We start from the raw sequence: 14,128 nt of genomic DNA, 5'->3' as shown, positions 1-14,128 counted from the left end.
GTGGTTGGTTGTGAGCGAGCGGGGGGGGGGCATGTTATGGGATCATTAGGACTGTTCTTATATGGTATTGGCTACCTGATTGCCAGACATATGTTTGTTTAAGGAAATGTTTCAAGGCATTGGATGAGAGTAATACATTCTGAAGCGGGGGAGGGATATGGGATTAGTAAGGGTGGGGGGGGGAATGTTAAAAGTTCTGATGATGAGATTATTGCTTTGCTTTGATCAGGTGCCTTTATTCTCAATTTATTGTAAACTGAGTTTACTGGATGTTTGTTCTGTTGAATCATCCATAAAAAATCATTGAAATATAAAATACTTAGAGCCTTGGGGGCCCTTTTAACTAAAGTTTGGCGCTCACTAAGTGCCACATGCCCATAGGTATAAAATAGGAAGCACAGCATTTAGCATGTGCTAATTCTGTTAGCGTGCACTAAGATTTAGTAATAGGGCCCCTTGGAGGTTGAGTAGGGTACGAATGTTTTAAATCCCATTTTCAAATTATGTGCCAAGCACAATGCTTCCGCCGAACTCCCTAATGCTCAACACCATGAGCTCATCTATATTTGCATCTCATTAGTGCTGAGCATTAGGGTGGCATTCTTCACTGTTCCGACAGTAAGAAAGGCACTAGAGTTTTCAGCATCGGAGTCATAGTAACCCGTGGAACTTTGTAAGTCTAAGTACTTTGAAAATGAGCCCCTATGTGTCTGGTCTTTGCTTCATAGTCCCTTTGGAAAAGGCATATGAGGATTAGTGGGTCAGTGGTAGCTTTCTTGCTTCCCATATGGGCGATCAAGTTTTGATTCCTGGTCAATGCAGCAAACCTCCCATTCTATAACCTGACACCTGCTATTTGGCGCCAAGTGTGCACATAGTTTACAGAATGCTAGGCTTTACACACAATAATTGGCATTTACGCACATAAGTGCTAGATGCTAATCTATAAAGCACGGTTGCTTAGCACATAACTGCAAGGGTGGGCATACATGCGGGTGGAACATGGGCTGACCATGGGTGTGTCGTTAAGGGACATACCTAACTTATAGAATACTATCAGTTGTGCATGTTGCTTGGCACAGCTTACACCAGCCGTTTGCCTGTCATAAGTGGGCAGACATAAATTTAGTGCTCCCAACATAGCTCTGCCCTATAACGACTTGGATGGCGAGTTGGTCGTGCCTAAGTGCTCCCAACATAGCTCTGTCCTATAACAATTTGGACGTGCTTAAGTGCTGTTATAGAATTGGCACTAAACATGCCCCATTGTGGCCCCTTGGTCTTGGCGCCAAGTTATAGAATTGCCCCCCAAGTATTCTGTGGAGTCAAATACAGTAATAGAGTTCAAGAAAGCATGGGGTAAGTATAGAGGATCCTTAGATGATGGGCAAAGGCAGGCTGTTATCATTAGATTCCTAGTTTTCTGAATTACAGGGCTGTAGTGCCATTTTATGTTTTTGCATTTTATTTTTATGTTCCTTATGTGTTTATACAGGATGATTTTTGTCTTACATGCTTATTATGATTGCTTATGTTTGTTGGTACCTACATAGCACTGTACTTGATAGAGGGATGTAGATAATTTTAAGCTAGAGATCCAGTAGTCTTTAACGTGTTTCAATAAGAAAGGATAACAAGCGGACAAAATGTATTCATCTGTGGCTAGAAAATGCATAATTGTTCGATTTGTACATTTCTAAAGGTTATACGAATAATATTAGGCTACGTAAAAATTGCTTTCTCTGAGGACAACCAGGGCACACATGTGATGTCATCCACAGAGCCCTGGTGTGGTCGCTTCCTAGCTCTCTTTTACTTCTAGAAGCCTTTGGCAGACCCCCACATGCATGCACAAGTGCCTTCCCACCTGCCCGACTTGCATGAGACCTGCAGTGAAGATGTCTGTTCTGTTGCCCTGCTTGAGACACATTTTGGCACACACAAGTCCAATCCATAGGCATCGAAGGCATCAGTCCCTATGGCTTCAGGAGCTGCACCGGACACTGGAGACACATCGACATCGAGGAGGTCTTCCCCTCTCTTGATGTCAGGCCAAGCATCATTGGACCTGACACCAAGAACTTGTGAGGATTCTGCATCATCCTCGGCTCCGAGGGAACCCTGATGCTGGGCATTGAGCGAAGATGATGAAGCATCAGCATTGATCCTCTTCAGAGCACGGTGCCAGGAGCTCTGAGGTTCCTACATCGGTGCCATGAGGACAGCTCCCACTCCATGGAAACAGTGCTCGGTCACAATACAGGAGGAGCTGGGTTGCATCTTGGTTTGGCATGACACCAAGGCATCGAGGGCACTGGCGCCAACTATGATGCCACTCCAGCCTGTCCTGGATGATGATGTTAAACCGGGGAAAGTGGAGAACCCTGCGGAACACCACAGGGGTTTCTCCAACTTGTGGACCACTCCCCCTGTGATTTTACTCTATACGATCTATTAGTCAAAAAAAAACTTTAAAACCAATGCAGTACTACCCCTGTAATCCCTAAATCCTCCAATTTATGTAAAAGAAGGGAATTGTCCACAAGGTCAAAAGCCAATGACAAATCAAACTGAAATAACAAAGCATTTTTACCTGAGCTCAGTAATAACTTCATATGATCTAACAAGGAATATAATACTGTCTCCGTACTGAAAAAAAGAATGGAAAGCCAATTGTGAAGGAGGTAACACATTGTGTAAATCTAAGTAATGATAGAGCTGAACAGTTACCAATCCCTCCATTAGTTTGACAAAAAAGTTATCGATTCCACTGGCATATAATTCGAAACCAGTTCTTTTGATTTAGTTAAATCCTTTGGCATTGGCGTAATTATAATTTCTGCTAAACTAGTAGGAAAGACTCCCTGACCTAATTGACGTTCAATCCATAAATATTCATTTAAACTAAAGATTGATGGAGCACATTCCATCAAATACCCTCCCACCTTCCCTAGGAGTTGCTTTCTCTATGCTTTTTATCCAACTGTGGGTCAGGGCTCAGACACATTAGGCACATGTCATGTGGGTCAGTCACAGACACTGGAAGGCTGCTTCTGGGATATCGCGGGGAAGATAACTGCCATGAAATCAAACGGCTCAATTGTAAAAATTAAAGGGAGTTCAGAACTAGGCGGGCCGTGAGCCATGGTAAAATAAAAAAAAAAAACTTAGAAGAGCTAACCAAAGTAAAGAAACTAAAGGGAAAAAAAATTATAAAAGAAAATGTGTCCAATGCTACTCACAATAAAAATGAAGAGGCAGAAAAGGAATAAAAAAAAGAGAACAGAAAACTTCACGACAGCAACAGAAGAGATGGCTCCAGTGCTCTGCGAAAAAGATGAAACTGAGTCCTATGCAAAGCAGGTGAGAAGGCACGTGAACATGCACGGTGGGGGCTTCTAAAAGTAACATGAATGATGTCACCCACGTGTGAGAATGTATGTCCTGCTGTCCTCTGAGAACACCTGTTACAGGTGAGTAACTTTTATATAGGGGCAGGGTGGGAGCGGACAGAATAATTATCCAGATACTGATGATACATATCTGCTGTCTGGATAGTGCTGAAATGGTGGCCATATTATCTATACAGCTCTGCTACCTATACAGGTAGCAGCACTGAATATATGGATTAAGTGTTTGAAATGAGTGCATTCGTCAGGCCTAATTTATTAAGCATTTTTTTCTTGCATAGACACGGGAGATAATATCAAATTATGGGTATGTTTTACTAAAGCTTAAGATGAAATTAGTCAAAATGTAAAGTAATGTTAAGAAGATCAAACAGTTGGCCAGCGAGCAACAGATGAACCATGTTAGGATTGCATCTGCCTTTGGCAGTGCAATACTGTTCATTTTGTACCCTTAGATTTTTGTTTCTTGTATTTTATTATCACATACAGAGTTCACCTCCTTGGGGCTTTGGAACATCAGGATGTTCGAAATGTTTTGGTTCAGGGACAGATTTTTCTGAATACCTCACTCACGGAAGCTTTTTGTATGGCAATTGTGGAAGCAGCCAGTTGTGGTTTGCAGGTAAATGGCTTTTCTTCCAATGCAGAATCTGAAAAATGGTTGTATTATCAGAACCGAGAAGTACCATGAATTTTTTTAGGGTTAAGTCAGTACCATTCCAGGATATAGGTATTATGAAAAAAAAAAAGATGAAGGATCTCTGATGCACCATATACTTGTCTTCAGATTCATATTGTTCACAGTAATACTTAACACTGGTATAATAAATACTTTTTCAGTATTAACTTAAATAGCTGACTATGGTGCCGCTCCAACCTATCCTGCAGACTCGTGTCCTGTCTATCGGACATTCGGTGATGCTGGTGCTTCATCGGTTATCGGAACCGGCATGGACTGATACAATGCTCCTTTCAAACCTGTCGGGAGAAAGAGACCCCTGGGGTCCAGGAAGAGACCTGCACCTTGGGGCTCTCATTCAGAGCCTGGTTACACGTTGTTACAATTTTTTTTTTTTTGTTACATTTGTACCCCGCACTTTCCCACTCATGGCAGGCTCAATGCGGCTTACATGGGGCAATGGAGGGTTAAGTGACTTGCCCAGGGTCACAAGGAGCTGCCTGTGCCTGAAGTGGGAATTTTTATTTATTTTATTTTTTATTTTTGTTACATTTGTACCCCGCGCTTTCCCACTCATGGCAGGCTCAATGCGGCGGGCAATGGAGGGTTAAGTGACTTGCCCAGAATCACAAATTGCTGCCTGTGCTGGGAATCGAACTCAGTTCCTCAGTTCCCCAGGATCAAAGTCCACCACCCTAACCACTAGACCACTCCTCCAATTGCAATTATGTTAAGCACAATTAAAGCATATATATTAAAAAATTAAATAAAACCAAAACAAAAAAAAAAGAAATGTATGTAGAGGTGAGTAGGAAGATTCCAGGCCCCATGGTTTGTGTAAAAATTAAATGAGGAGCCAGAGGAAAGAAGTAAGATACATTCTGGAGTTAAGGATTAATTGGATGAAAGCAGGTGCCACCAGGAAAGTGCTAAGAGATGGGCACACATGGGGATCTAAACCAAGGTAATAGCAGCCTGGGAGAAGAATGGATTGATATCTTACATGATTCATAAGTGATGATGTGTACTTTTTGTTAGATGCTAGAATGCTAATGGTGTAACCCTTGGGCCTGCAATTCAAGGGGACTGGTAGAGGGATAAATTTAGCTATGTACATCACTTTGAATGGTTTTTGGACATGTGATTTCAAATCAAACAAACAAACTGCATGTCAGTTTAAGATTCCTCAAGTATGGAGTGCCTGAAATGCCAAAAGAGGCAATATTACAAAGAGAGATGGGAAAATAATCTTGGCCAGATCATTTTTAAAGCACCTCTCTGTTCAGTATGTCCACTTTGTTATGTAAAGAAAAAAATGGCAGTGGACTTGAAGTACCAAGAACAGGCAGATGTGTCTGGTTCAATTCACTCATTGTGTTGTTTCCTTTTGCTGCTTAATTTGATAACCACCACCTTGGGTGAATCTCTTCATAAAGGTGGTTAATAAATTCCGATAAGAGAAGGGATTTTATGGTTTATTGCATTTGACTAGCCGTTAAGCCCGTTAAAACGGGCGAGATTTGTGTTTTGCAAAATGTAATAATTCTCATCTCCATCCATCCATGTGCAGCAAACCTCCTCTCTCCCCTGCCTTCCCCTCCCCCGATCCATGTCCAGCAACCCTGCTCTCTAACCTGCCCTCCCCCCCATGTCCAGCAGCCATCCTGTATCCCCTGGCCTCCCCCCACCCCCCCGTCCAGCAACTATCCTCTCTCCCCTGCCCTCCCCCCATGTCCAGCAGCCCTCCTCTCTCCCCTGGCCTCACCCCGTCCACCAATCCTCCCCCCCATATCCAGCAACCCTCCTCTTTCCCTTGGCCTCCCCCGTCCACCAACCCTGCTCTCCCCCCATATCCAGCAACTCTCCTCTTTCCCTTGGCCTCCCCCGTCCACCAACCCTGCTCTCACCCCATGTCCAGCAACCATGCCCTCCCCCCCATGTCCAGCTACCCTCGACGCCGCTCCCTCCCCCCTCCGTGCCGGGCCCCCTGCACTGACCTGACAGTTCCTCTCACCTCTGTGTGAAAGCGCTGTAGGCAGCAGCAGATCGCTCTGCTGCTGCCTGCAGCGCTTCCACACGGAGGTGAGAGGCGCTGTCAGGTCAGTGCAGGGGGCCCGATACGGAGGGGGCGGGAGCGGCGGTGGGGATGGGGGGGGAGGGGAGAGGTTGATGCGCGCGATGTTCATTTCCAAGAGGCAGCGTCCGACAGTCTGACTCCGTTTCCCTCTCTGTTCCGCCCTCTGACGTCATCACGTCTTGACGCGAGGGCGGGACAGAGAGGGAAGTCTCTACTGCGCATTTGCAGGTGAGTCGGTCACTTGCCATTTATATGTTTGATATATTGCCTCTCGTATATAAACAGTGAGGCGGTTTGCAATTAAAATTTATAAAAATCAGAAATCTGAAAGAATTACATTAAAATAGAGAGAGAGAGAGAGAAGGCAGTGGTTCCCAAATCTGGTCCTGGAGGCACCTCAGCCAGTCAGGTTTTCAGGATACCCACAATGAATATTCATGAGATAGATTTGCATGCAGTGGAGGCAGTGCATGCAAATCTCTCTCAAGAATATTCATTGTGAGTAGCCTGAAAACCTGACTGGTTGGGGTGCCTCCGGGACCAGGTTTGGGAATTGCTGGTCTAAGGTAAAAGGGCTGAAGCAATTGATCTCCAGAACTTTGTGGCCTCCCACTACCACATCATGCTTCCAAACACTAAAAGAAAAAGATGAGTAATGTCTTAAATTTGGGAAGGAGAGTTCTGTGCAGAGTGAGGATTGAAGGGAGTTCTAGAGGAGGGGACCAATGCAGTAAAAAGCATTCTGATGGGTAGATTCCGGGGGGAATAAAGCATTCGATACCGGGGGGAATAAATAGATGACTGTCATGAAGTGAGTAGAGAATTCTTGCAGGAGTATGAGGAATAATAATTGAAGAGAGAGATAGCTGGGGTTACCTGAATGGATAACCTTGTGAATTATAGTTAGGGTTTTGGATTTAGCTCACACTTTTTTCAATTGGTAGCTGAAGGTGAGTTACATTCAGGTATAGTAGGTATTTTTCTGTCCCCTGAGGCCTTACAGTCTATTTGCACCTGAGGCAATGGACGGTTAAGTGACTTGCCAAAGTTCACAAGGCCCCACAGTGGGATTTAAACTGGGCTTCCCTGGTTTTCAGCCCACTTCTCTAACCATTAGGCAACTCCTCCATGGCAAGGACTTGAGCTATTGCTACTTCTACATAACCTTTCTAATGCTCTACTAGGCGTATGAAGCAGCTGTAGACATAAATAAAATAGAGGTGATCCCTATTTCCTGGAGTTTACAGTCTAGATGAGATACAGACAGTTACCAAGAGAAGGAAACAGGAAGATATTGCAAGATATATTATTTCCAGTCAGTTGAGCATTTAACTGCTGTGCCTCAACCATTTAAAAAATCTTTTACTATTATCTTATGAATTATTCCTGCGTAGCATCTGATTGCACAGTTATAACTTATTTCAAAATCTAAAAGTATTGCACTTACTGGTCCAAAGTACCCCTAGAAACAGATCCTAGCATGCCAAAAACATTTACTTGGTAGCATTTTTTTTTTACTTTAATGAGATATCTGATGTTGCCAGTAGCACTATAAATATCGGTATATGAACTTTTGCTTGTAGTATTACACCCTGCTACTGCAGAAGCTAAGTGACTATTACCAAAGGTTGAGTGTAGCGGCAAGAGAAGAAGCTGATCACAAATTCCAACAGTTTACACGAGGTCATAAGAAATGAAGGTGCTGCCATGCAGGACCAGTCTGCAAATGCTGGCACAAAGTGAAGACATGGCTCCAAATTTAAGAATTCTGTAGCACAATATGCTGGTAAAGTCATAAGGGAACTGAACCTTTTCTAGGGAAGAAATTGGAATGCATTCTCATACGCTTGCCTCCCACATTCAATTGAAAGTGAGCAGCATTGAGGTTTTCTTTACCGTGCCAGCACTAATTTGTTTCAGGAATTTAAAGTATTCTAGGGGATCTTTTACTAAGGTGCGCTATGGTTTTTAGCTCGCACCACAAATCGGCTGGCGCTAAACGCTGAGACACCCATAGGAATATAGTGGGCATCTCGGAGTGTAGTCCAGTTGACTTGTAGTATGAGCCAGTGGCGTAGCTACGTGGGGCCTGGGCCCCCATACATTTGGCCCTGGACCCCCCTGCCGACGACTCTCTCGACCCCCCCCCCCTTCCCGCCGCCAACCATCCGTCGCCTGCCTTTTCTGGTGGGGGACCCCAACCCCCGCAAAGGTAGGCGACGGCGGGAGGGGGGGGTCGAGAGGGTCGGCGGCGGGGTTACAAAGGTGGTGGCGGCGGCGGGGTCGGCAATGGCAGCGGGGGGGGGGGGGCTAAAATGTGCCTCCTCACCTCGGGCTCTGGACCCCCCCTCCCGCCGAAGTCTGGCTACGCCCCTGGTACGAGCTAAGAACGCTAGTCCACCTTAGTAAAAGACACCCTATGTGCTAATGTGTGCTTAATGCAGGAGAAAAGGCCTACTAGAAAACATGTTAATATTTTGCAATAGTTCTCTTCTTAGCGCACACTAATCATATACTGGGTTTTTTAATATATTTTTTGGGAGAGGGTGTGGCATGGAAGCAGTATCCAGCTAACGTGTTCTGATTAGCACATAGTCGCTGAATAATGTGGACTTAACATGGGAGCACTTGGAACCTCCTAAATAGGAGGCGGTAAGTGCTTCAGTGTCTTCTTTGCAGGTCCTATGTGCTAATGGAAAAATTAGTGTGAGACCTGCAAAAAAAAAAAAAAATTTTGATGTACTGCTGCTATAAATCTGGGCTTAGTATGGGAACGTTCCACACACAGATTTTGCTACAGCTTAGTAAAAAGGCCCCTTAAATGTAATTTTAAAACATTTCTTGAAACCTGCTTTCAGTGTGTGTTCATATTTTAAAATTTCCAGAATCACAAATGTTGTTGAACAAATAGACACTAGAGAATGAGCTTTGCATAAAATGGAAGCTGAATTAAGTTTCAGCATTCCTGTAAGTTCCCAGTAATGTTCTTATTTCAAATGGCACTAGTTGTATTTTCTGTTTAGCACTTGTGCTGTTATTTTTTTTCCCTCAAAGGTGGTGAGCACGAGAGTTGGTGGAATCCCAGAGGTACTACCAGAGAACCTCATAATTCTTTGTGAGCCCTCGGTGAAGTCTCTGTGTGAAGGATTAGAAAAAGCAATTGCTCAACATCAGGCAGAACGATCACCCAGCCCTGAATCGATCCACAACACAGTTAAAACATTTTATACTTGGAGAAATGTTGCCGAGAGAACTGAAAAAGTAGGTTCATTTGTGTCCTATATTGAGATCATCATTCCCATATTTCATGAGTGGCTGAAGCTACACTTGAGTTTTTATCATCAAGTACATGGCAATTGTCATGGCTACGGAAAAAAAGGGATAGTCTGATATAATATTGTCTGAAGATTTTCTTTTCCTTTTTTGTTTTCTTTTTAGCACACACTGTGTAGACTGACAGGTGTCTTCGAGAAGACCAAGAACCAGAGGGTCGATATTCAAAGTGATTTATCCAGCCAGAAATGGCTCCTGGCCAGTTCAATTGCCTGTTCAGGGCTAACCGCTAATTTTCATCAGCACTTAACCGGTTAGCACAGAACTGAAAAAAACAGCTATTTTGAGAGTATTGCGGGGGCAGGGTTGGCACTTGGCCAGTTAAGTGCCTTAATTTAGCACTTAAGTGGCCAGGGTAACCGTATAAATAGAACTGCATAAATGTCAGTCTTATCTTTATGCAGTAACCCATAGCCAGTTAAGTGCTGAATATTGCAGTTAACTAGCTGTCCAAACCTGGAAATTCAGTGCTGGTACCCAGATAACGGCCTGGCATTGAATTTCCGGGTTAAACGCTGGTGGCAGTCGTCACTTGCTGAATATCGGACCCCAGGTGTTCCCAAGGAGGTTTAATGACGAGGCGGCATGCGCCTATCTCTCCCATTATCTGGGCTGAAGGCAGTGGGCGGAGCTTACCATATTGGTCAAAGCAAAATTGCTATTGTTATTGAAAACGGTAGCAAAATTGTGAGGTTCTGTTAAACCGCCTTGGTTTTGCATTTTCTGTTAGGAGGGGATTGGAGGGGGGGGGAGTTTTCAAGGAGTATGTGAAGTGGGGAGGGTTATATTCAAAATGTATTTGTCAGTGCTCAAGAGCTGCTTTATTTGCAGTGCTGTATTGTGGATTTCATTACTGCGCTATATGCCTTTATTTTTAATTTTTATATAGAAATATTTTTGTCATCATAAGAAAAAAATAAACGCATATAGCGCAGTACTGAAATCCACAATAGAGCATTGCAAATAACAAAGCAAGTTGTAGAGCATGGACAAATACATTTTGAATATAACCTTCTCCTCCCCCCCCCCCCCCACCCCATTAAAACTTCACAAGTTTGCTATAGTTTTCAGTAGTGATAGCAGTTGTTTTGTTCTGATCAATATGGTGGCTGCGTGGGGGAGACAGGGTGAGGGACGACTTCAACTTGTTGATGTCATCCCGTCTCCTATCATTAAACCTCTTTGGATGTTCTTGATAATTTGCAGCCATTGATGTTCCTTGTCTATAGCTGCACATCTCTTTTCTACTGTGGGCCTTTTGGTGTAAAGGGCTTTCATTTCTGTGAGATCTTGCCTTTGTGTGTTCTGGTGTGCATACATTCCTAACTTTCTCCTTGGATAAGCAGGATCATAGCAGCCACTCATGTGGGTCACATCACCGTGGTATATCAAATTAATTTTGATATACCAAAGAATCATTATAAAATATCTAAGTGGTTCACAATATTGGTTAAAATTGGGTACTAGGTTTAATAAAACCACAAGATAAAATAAGAAAGGCATGAAATAGATGGGGAAAACACTAGGAACCCCCCCCCCCCCTCCAAAAATAAAAAAGTAAAGTATACACTAGCATAGGAGATTAGAAACAAAAGAGAAGGAAAGTACATCTTATTTATAGAATTACCCTTATGGTGCTATGCACATTGAAAATTGGTGTATATCCGATTGAATTAAATCTAAACAATTCAGATGCCCAGGAAAAGTGGCATACAAAAGACTAGTCTATCTGGAAGTGGAAACAGCACATCCCATCAGAGATGGCACTCTATAAAATATCCACTACATCAGTACTGAACATGTAATCTCACAATAACTGCCTAAAGTGACTCAATCACTTTAGGCAGTTATTGTATAGCTTATCTTTTTCTCTCGTCTCCCTAGCACTCACTCTTCTCGTTTTCCATATTCTTCCCTTCCCCAGTCACCTTGCTGTCCTCCCTCACCCTTGCTGCCTCTCAGGTACTGATTGGAGCTAAGGATGCTTCTATTAACTACTAACTTGTTAATCTCTCACACACAAGGAGTGACACGGGCTGCACATACTGCAGCAGGACGTGTTTATCTACTCCTACCCTAGCTGAGATAATATTTAATCATCTCTCTGACCTCGTGTACCTTTCTTTAAATTAGTCACCTTATTTTCTAACTCCTCTTACTCTCTTATCTATATATTCCATCTTTGCTTATACCCTACACTGTCAATTAAAATGTTCTATTACATATTGTGTTAACATTGTAAGTAGTATACTATGCCATACTTTGTATTGTTATTTCAATATTTTTACTGCTTATTGCTCATGTTTGATTTATTCTTACTGTACACTGCCTTGAGTGAATTCCTTCAAAAAGGCAGTAAATAAATCCCAGGCTCAAGCAGAATATCTTCAGTGCCATAAACAATACCCTCTGCCACACTATTTCCACTCAGTGCTTAGTAGTGTGCTCTGGCCTTTCTTTGTCCACTCACTGGCAGCCAAATCCAACTTGCCAGCAGTAAACAGGCAAGTGCATTTTTGAAAGCTTGGCTCTTTTTTTGCGTTGATCTATTTGAACACTATTAGAACCGTGCATTTAACACAAATATGGGCACCAGCCAAAGGAAATGGATGACATTAGTGCTCGAGTCATTAACGTAAGGTAATATGTGAAATAAGGAGTTGGTGCTGAAACAAGCCAGACATTCAAAGCCAAGGGCAGTGTTTGCTATAGTAAGTCTTATGCCACTGACCTGAATATTTGTGCAGATTGAAAGGAAAACGGGTGTTTGGTTTCAGCCTAGTGTACTTTTGATGTGGGGAAAAATTGATTCAGACCCACATTGGCAGGATCGTGTACAGTGCTGACATCAGGCATTAATGATTGCACAAAAGGTTGTTAATAATGTGCTTTGGGTAAATTTATGTGACCATAACCATTGACCTGGTTTGAGTAATTTAACAAGGGTAAATTCTAAGACGTGATTGGCCTTTTCATGTTTTAATCTGATCAGGTTACTACAACAGAAGTTATTGTGTTGCTGGACAGATTGAACCACTGCTCAAGTGCTGTCACATGTGTTGGAAGGTGTTACAAATTTCACTCTATACTTCTGTAACTTGTCTTTTGCCACTTTGACTGAATTGGTTACATTTTGTACGTATAACAGTCCATAAAATGACATAGCTTTAATTTTTCTTTCATAGGTGTATGACAGGGTAGCAGGCGAGACTGTACTGCCCATGTGTGAGAGGCTGGAGAGACTGTTTGCACATTGTGGGTCGGTCACTGGGTATTTCTTTGCTGTCTGTGCTGTGGTCAACTTCCTTTTCCTGCTCTTCCTGCGATGGGTGACTCCAGATTCTATCATTGACATTGCAGTTGATGCCACAGGTCCAAATGGAGCTTGGACACGCCAACATATTTCAACTGGGGCAAAAAAGGGAAAAAGGACTGAAGCTTAAAATATTTGATAAAGAAGAAAGCAGCAATGTGGGTGTATTTTTTAGGTTTTATAAATTAGCAGGTTTGGGTTTTTTTACCATGTTCTTCAATCGATTTCTTAATACAGTTGTATTGGCAGCGGCCACTATATGAACCTGTTTTTCAATTTCTGAGAGGAGATTTTAAAAGAAAACTAAGGGAACCTAGTTGACCATTGTGATACCTATTACAAAATCTGGCACATATGGTGTTGTTTATCAGTTTAATTCCTTATATGTTCTGAGTCAGTGGTTCTCAAAGCTGTCCTGGAGAAGCTTTGGACTTTCAGCATATCCCTAATGAATATTCAGATCTCTCGTATGCATATTCATTAGAGATATCCTGAAAACCCAAAAGTCTTGTGGCCCTCAAGGACAGGCTTGAGAACCATTGTTCTCAATTTAACAAGCTTGGTAATCCCAGAATACGACATTAAGGGCTGGGAATTCTAAAGCTAGCATTGGGTCATTTCTTCCCACTAACCTAGACTCTGTCCTCTCATGAGTTTCTACACAAAAATGTTGGAAAGCAGTAGTTAAGAGTACTTGGCCTGAAAGATTTTTTTTCCCCTAATCCACAAATGTTGGGATAGTCCTGACATTCTAAGTTCGGGTTGTACAGGTTTAGTTTTTGCAAGAGGCATAAATAGCTTCACTTGTTAATTCAACTTTGTTCATATGCTTATCTTCTCCTATATAGGAGAAGATGAGCATATGAACAAAGTTGAATTAACAAGTGTAAACGTGATACCTGCATGCATAAAGTCTGTGCAATGATTAAATATGCACATTTTTGTTATCCTGAAAACCAGATCCCTTGGAGGAGACATAATGGAATTAAGAAATCTACAAGAAATCAGAAGTTGAGATAGCTGACTCTTCAAGTGATTATCATAGCACCTCTGGCAGCAAAAGAATAGATTGCGCTACTCAGAGACCATTGCAACAGAACCCAGACAATAAGCTTTTGCACTATAAAATGTTTCTCCATGAGCCCAGAATTGGGTGCAAGTCCTTTTTGAATGGAAAATGATCTTTGGCCCTGATTTCCTATTGGCATTCTTCTGTTATTTTTTTCCTTAAGGGATAAACTTTGTCTCCTCCGATGTAGATGAGGGCAGCGTATCTGAGTTCTCCCAACGGTCCTTTGCGGATTCCTTGGAGGAGA

General features: G+C 42.7%; 1 protein-coding gene and 1 long non-coding RNA gene across 4 annotated transcripts in view; one reads left to right on the top strand and one right to left on the bottom strand.

Moving 5' to 3' along the window:
• Positions 1 to 13,697, top strand: part of PIGA (phosphatidylinositol glycan anchor biosynthesis class A) — a 29,289-nt gene extending 15,592 nt beyond the window's left edge. For all 3 annotated transcript variants that reach the window (XM_030201601.1, XM_030201603.1, XM_030201602.1), the window contains exons 4-6: positions 3,900 to 4,032; positions 9,221 to 9,427; positions 12,685 to 13,697. In XM_030201601.1, the coding sequence (XP_030057461.1) occupies positions 3,900 to 4,032; positions 9,221 to 9,427; positions 12,685 to 12,942 (598 nt within the window). In that variant the 3' untranslated portion in view covers positions 12,943 to 13,697. The remainder of the gene's footprint in view (positions 1 to 3,899; positions 4,033 to 9,220; positions 9,428 to 12,684) is intronic.
• LOC115469196 lies at positions 1,425 to 13,778 on the bottom strand. The gene is made up of 3 exons (XR_003941970.1): positions 13,695 to 13,778; positions 4,781 to 4,784; positions 1,425 to 1,436 (listed from the first exon to the last, which is right to left on the bottom strand). It is a non-coding gene; the product is annotated as an uncharacterized LOC115469196 (long non-coding RNA).
• Between the last annotated feature and the right edge of the window lie 350 nt (positions 13,779 to 14,128).

This window comes from Microcaecilia unicolor, chromosome 4, assembly GCF_901765095.1.
Source record: "Microcaecilia unicolor chromosome 4, aMicUni1.1, whole genome shotgun sequence".
Lineage (NCBI taxonomy): Eukaryota > Metazoa > Chordata > Amphibia > Gymnophiona > Siphonopidae > Microcaecilia > Microcaecilia unicolor.
This window is presented reverse-complemented; position numbering and strand designations above follow the sequence as displayed.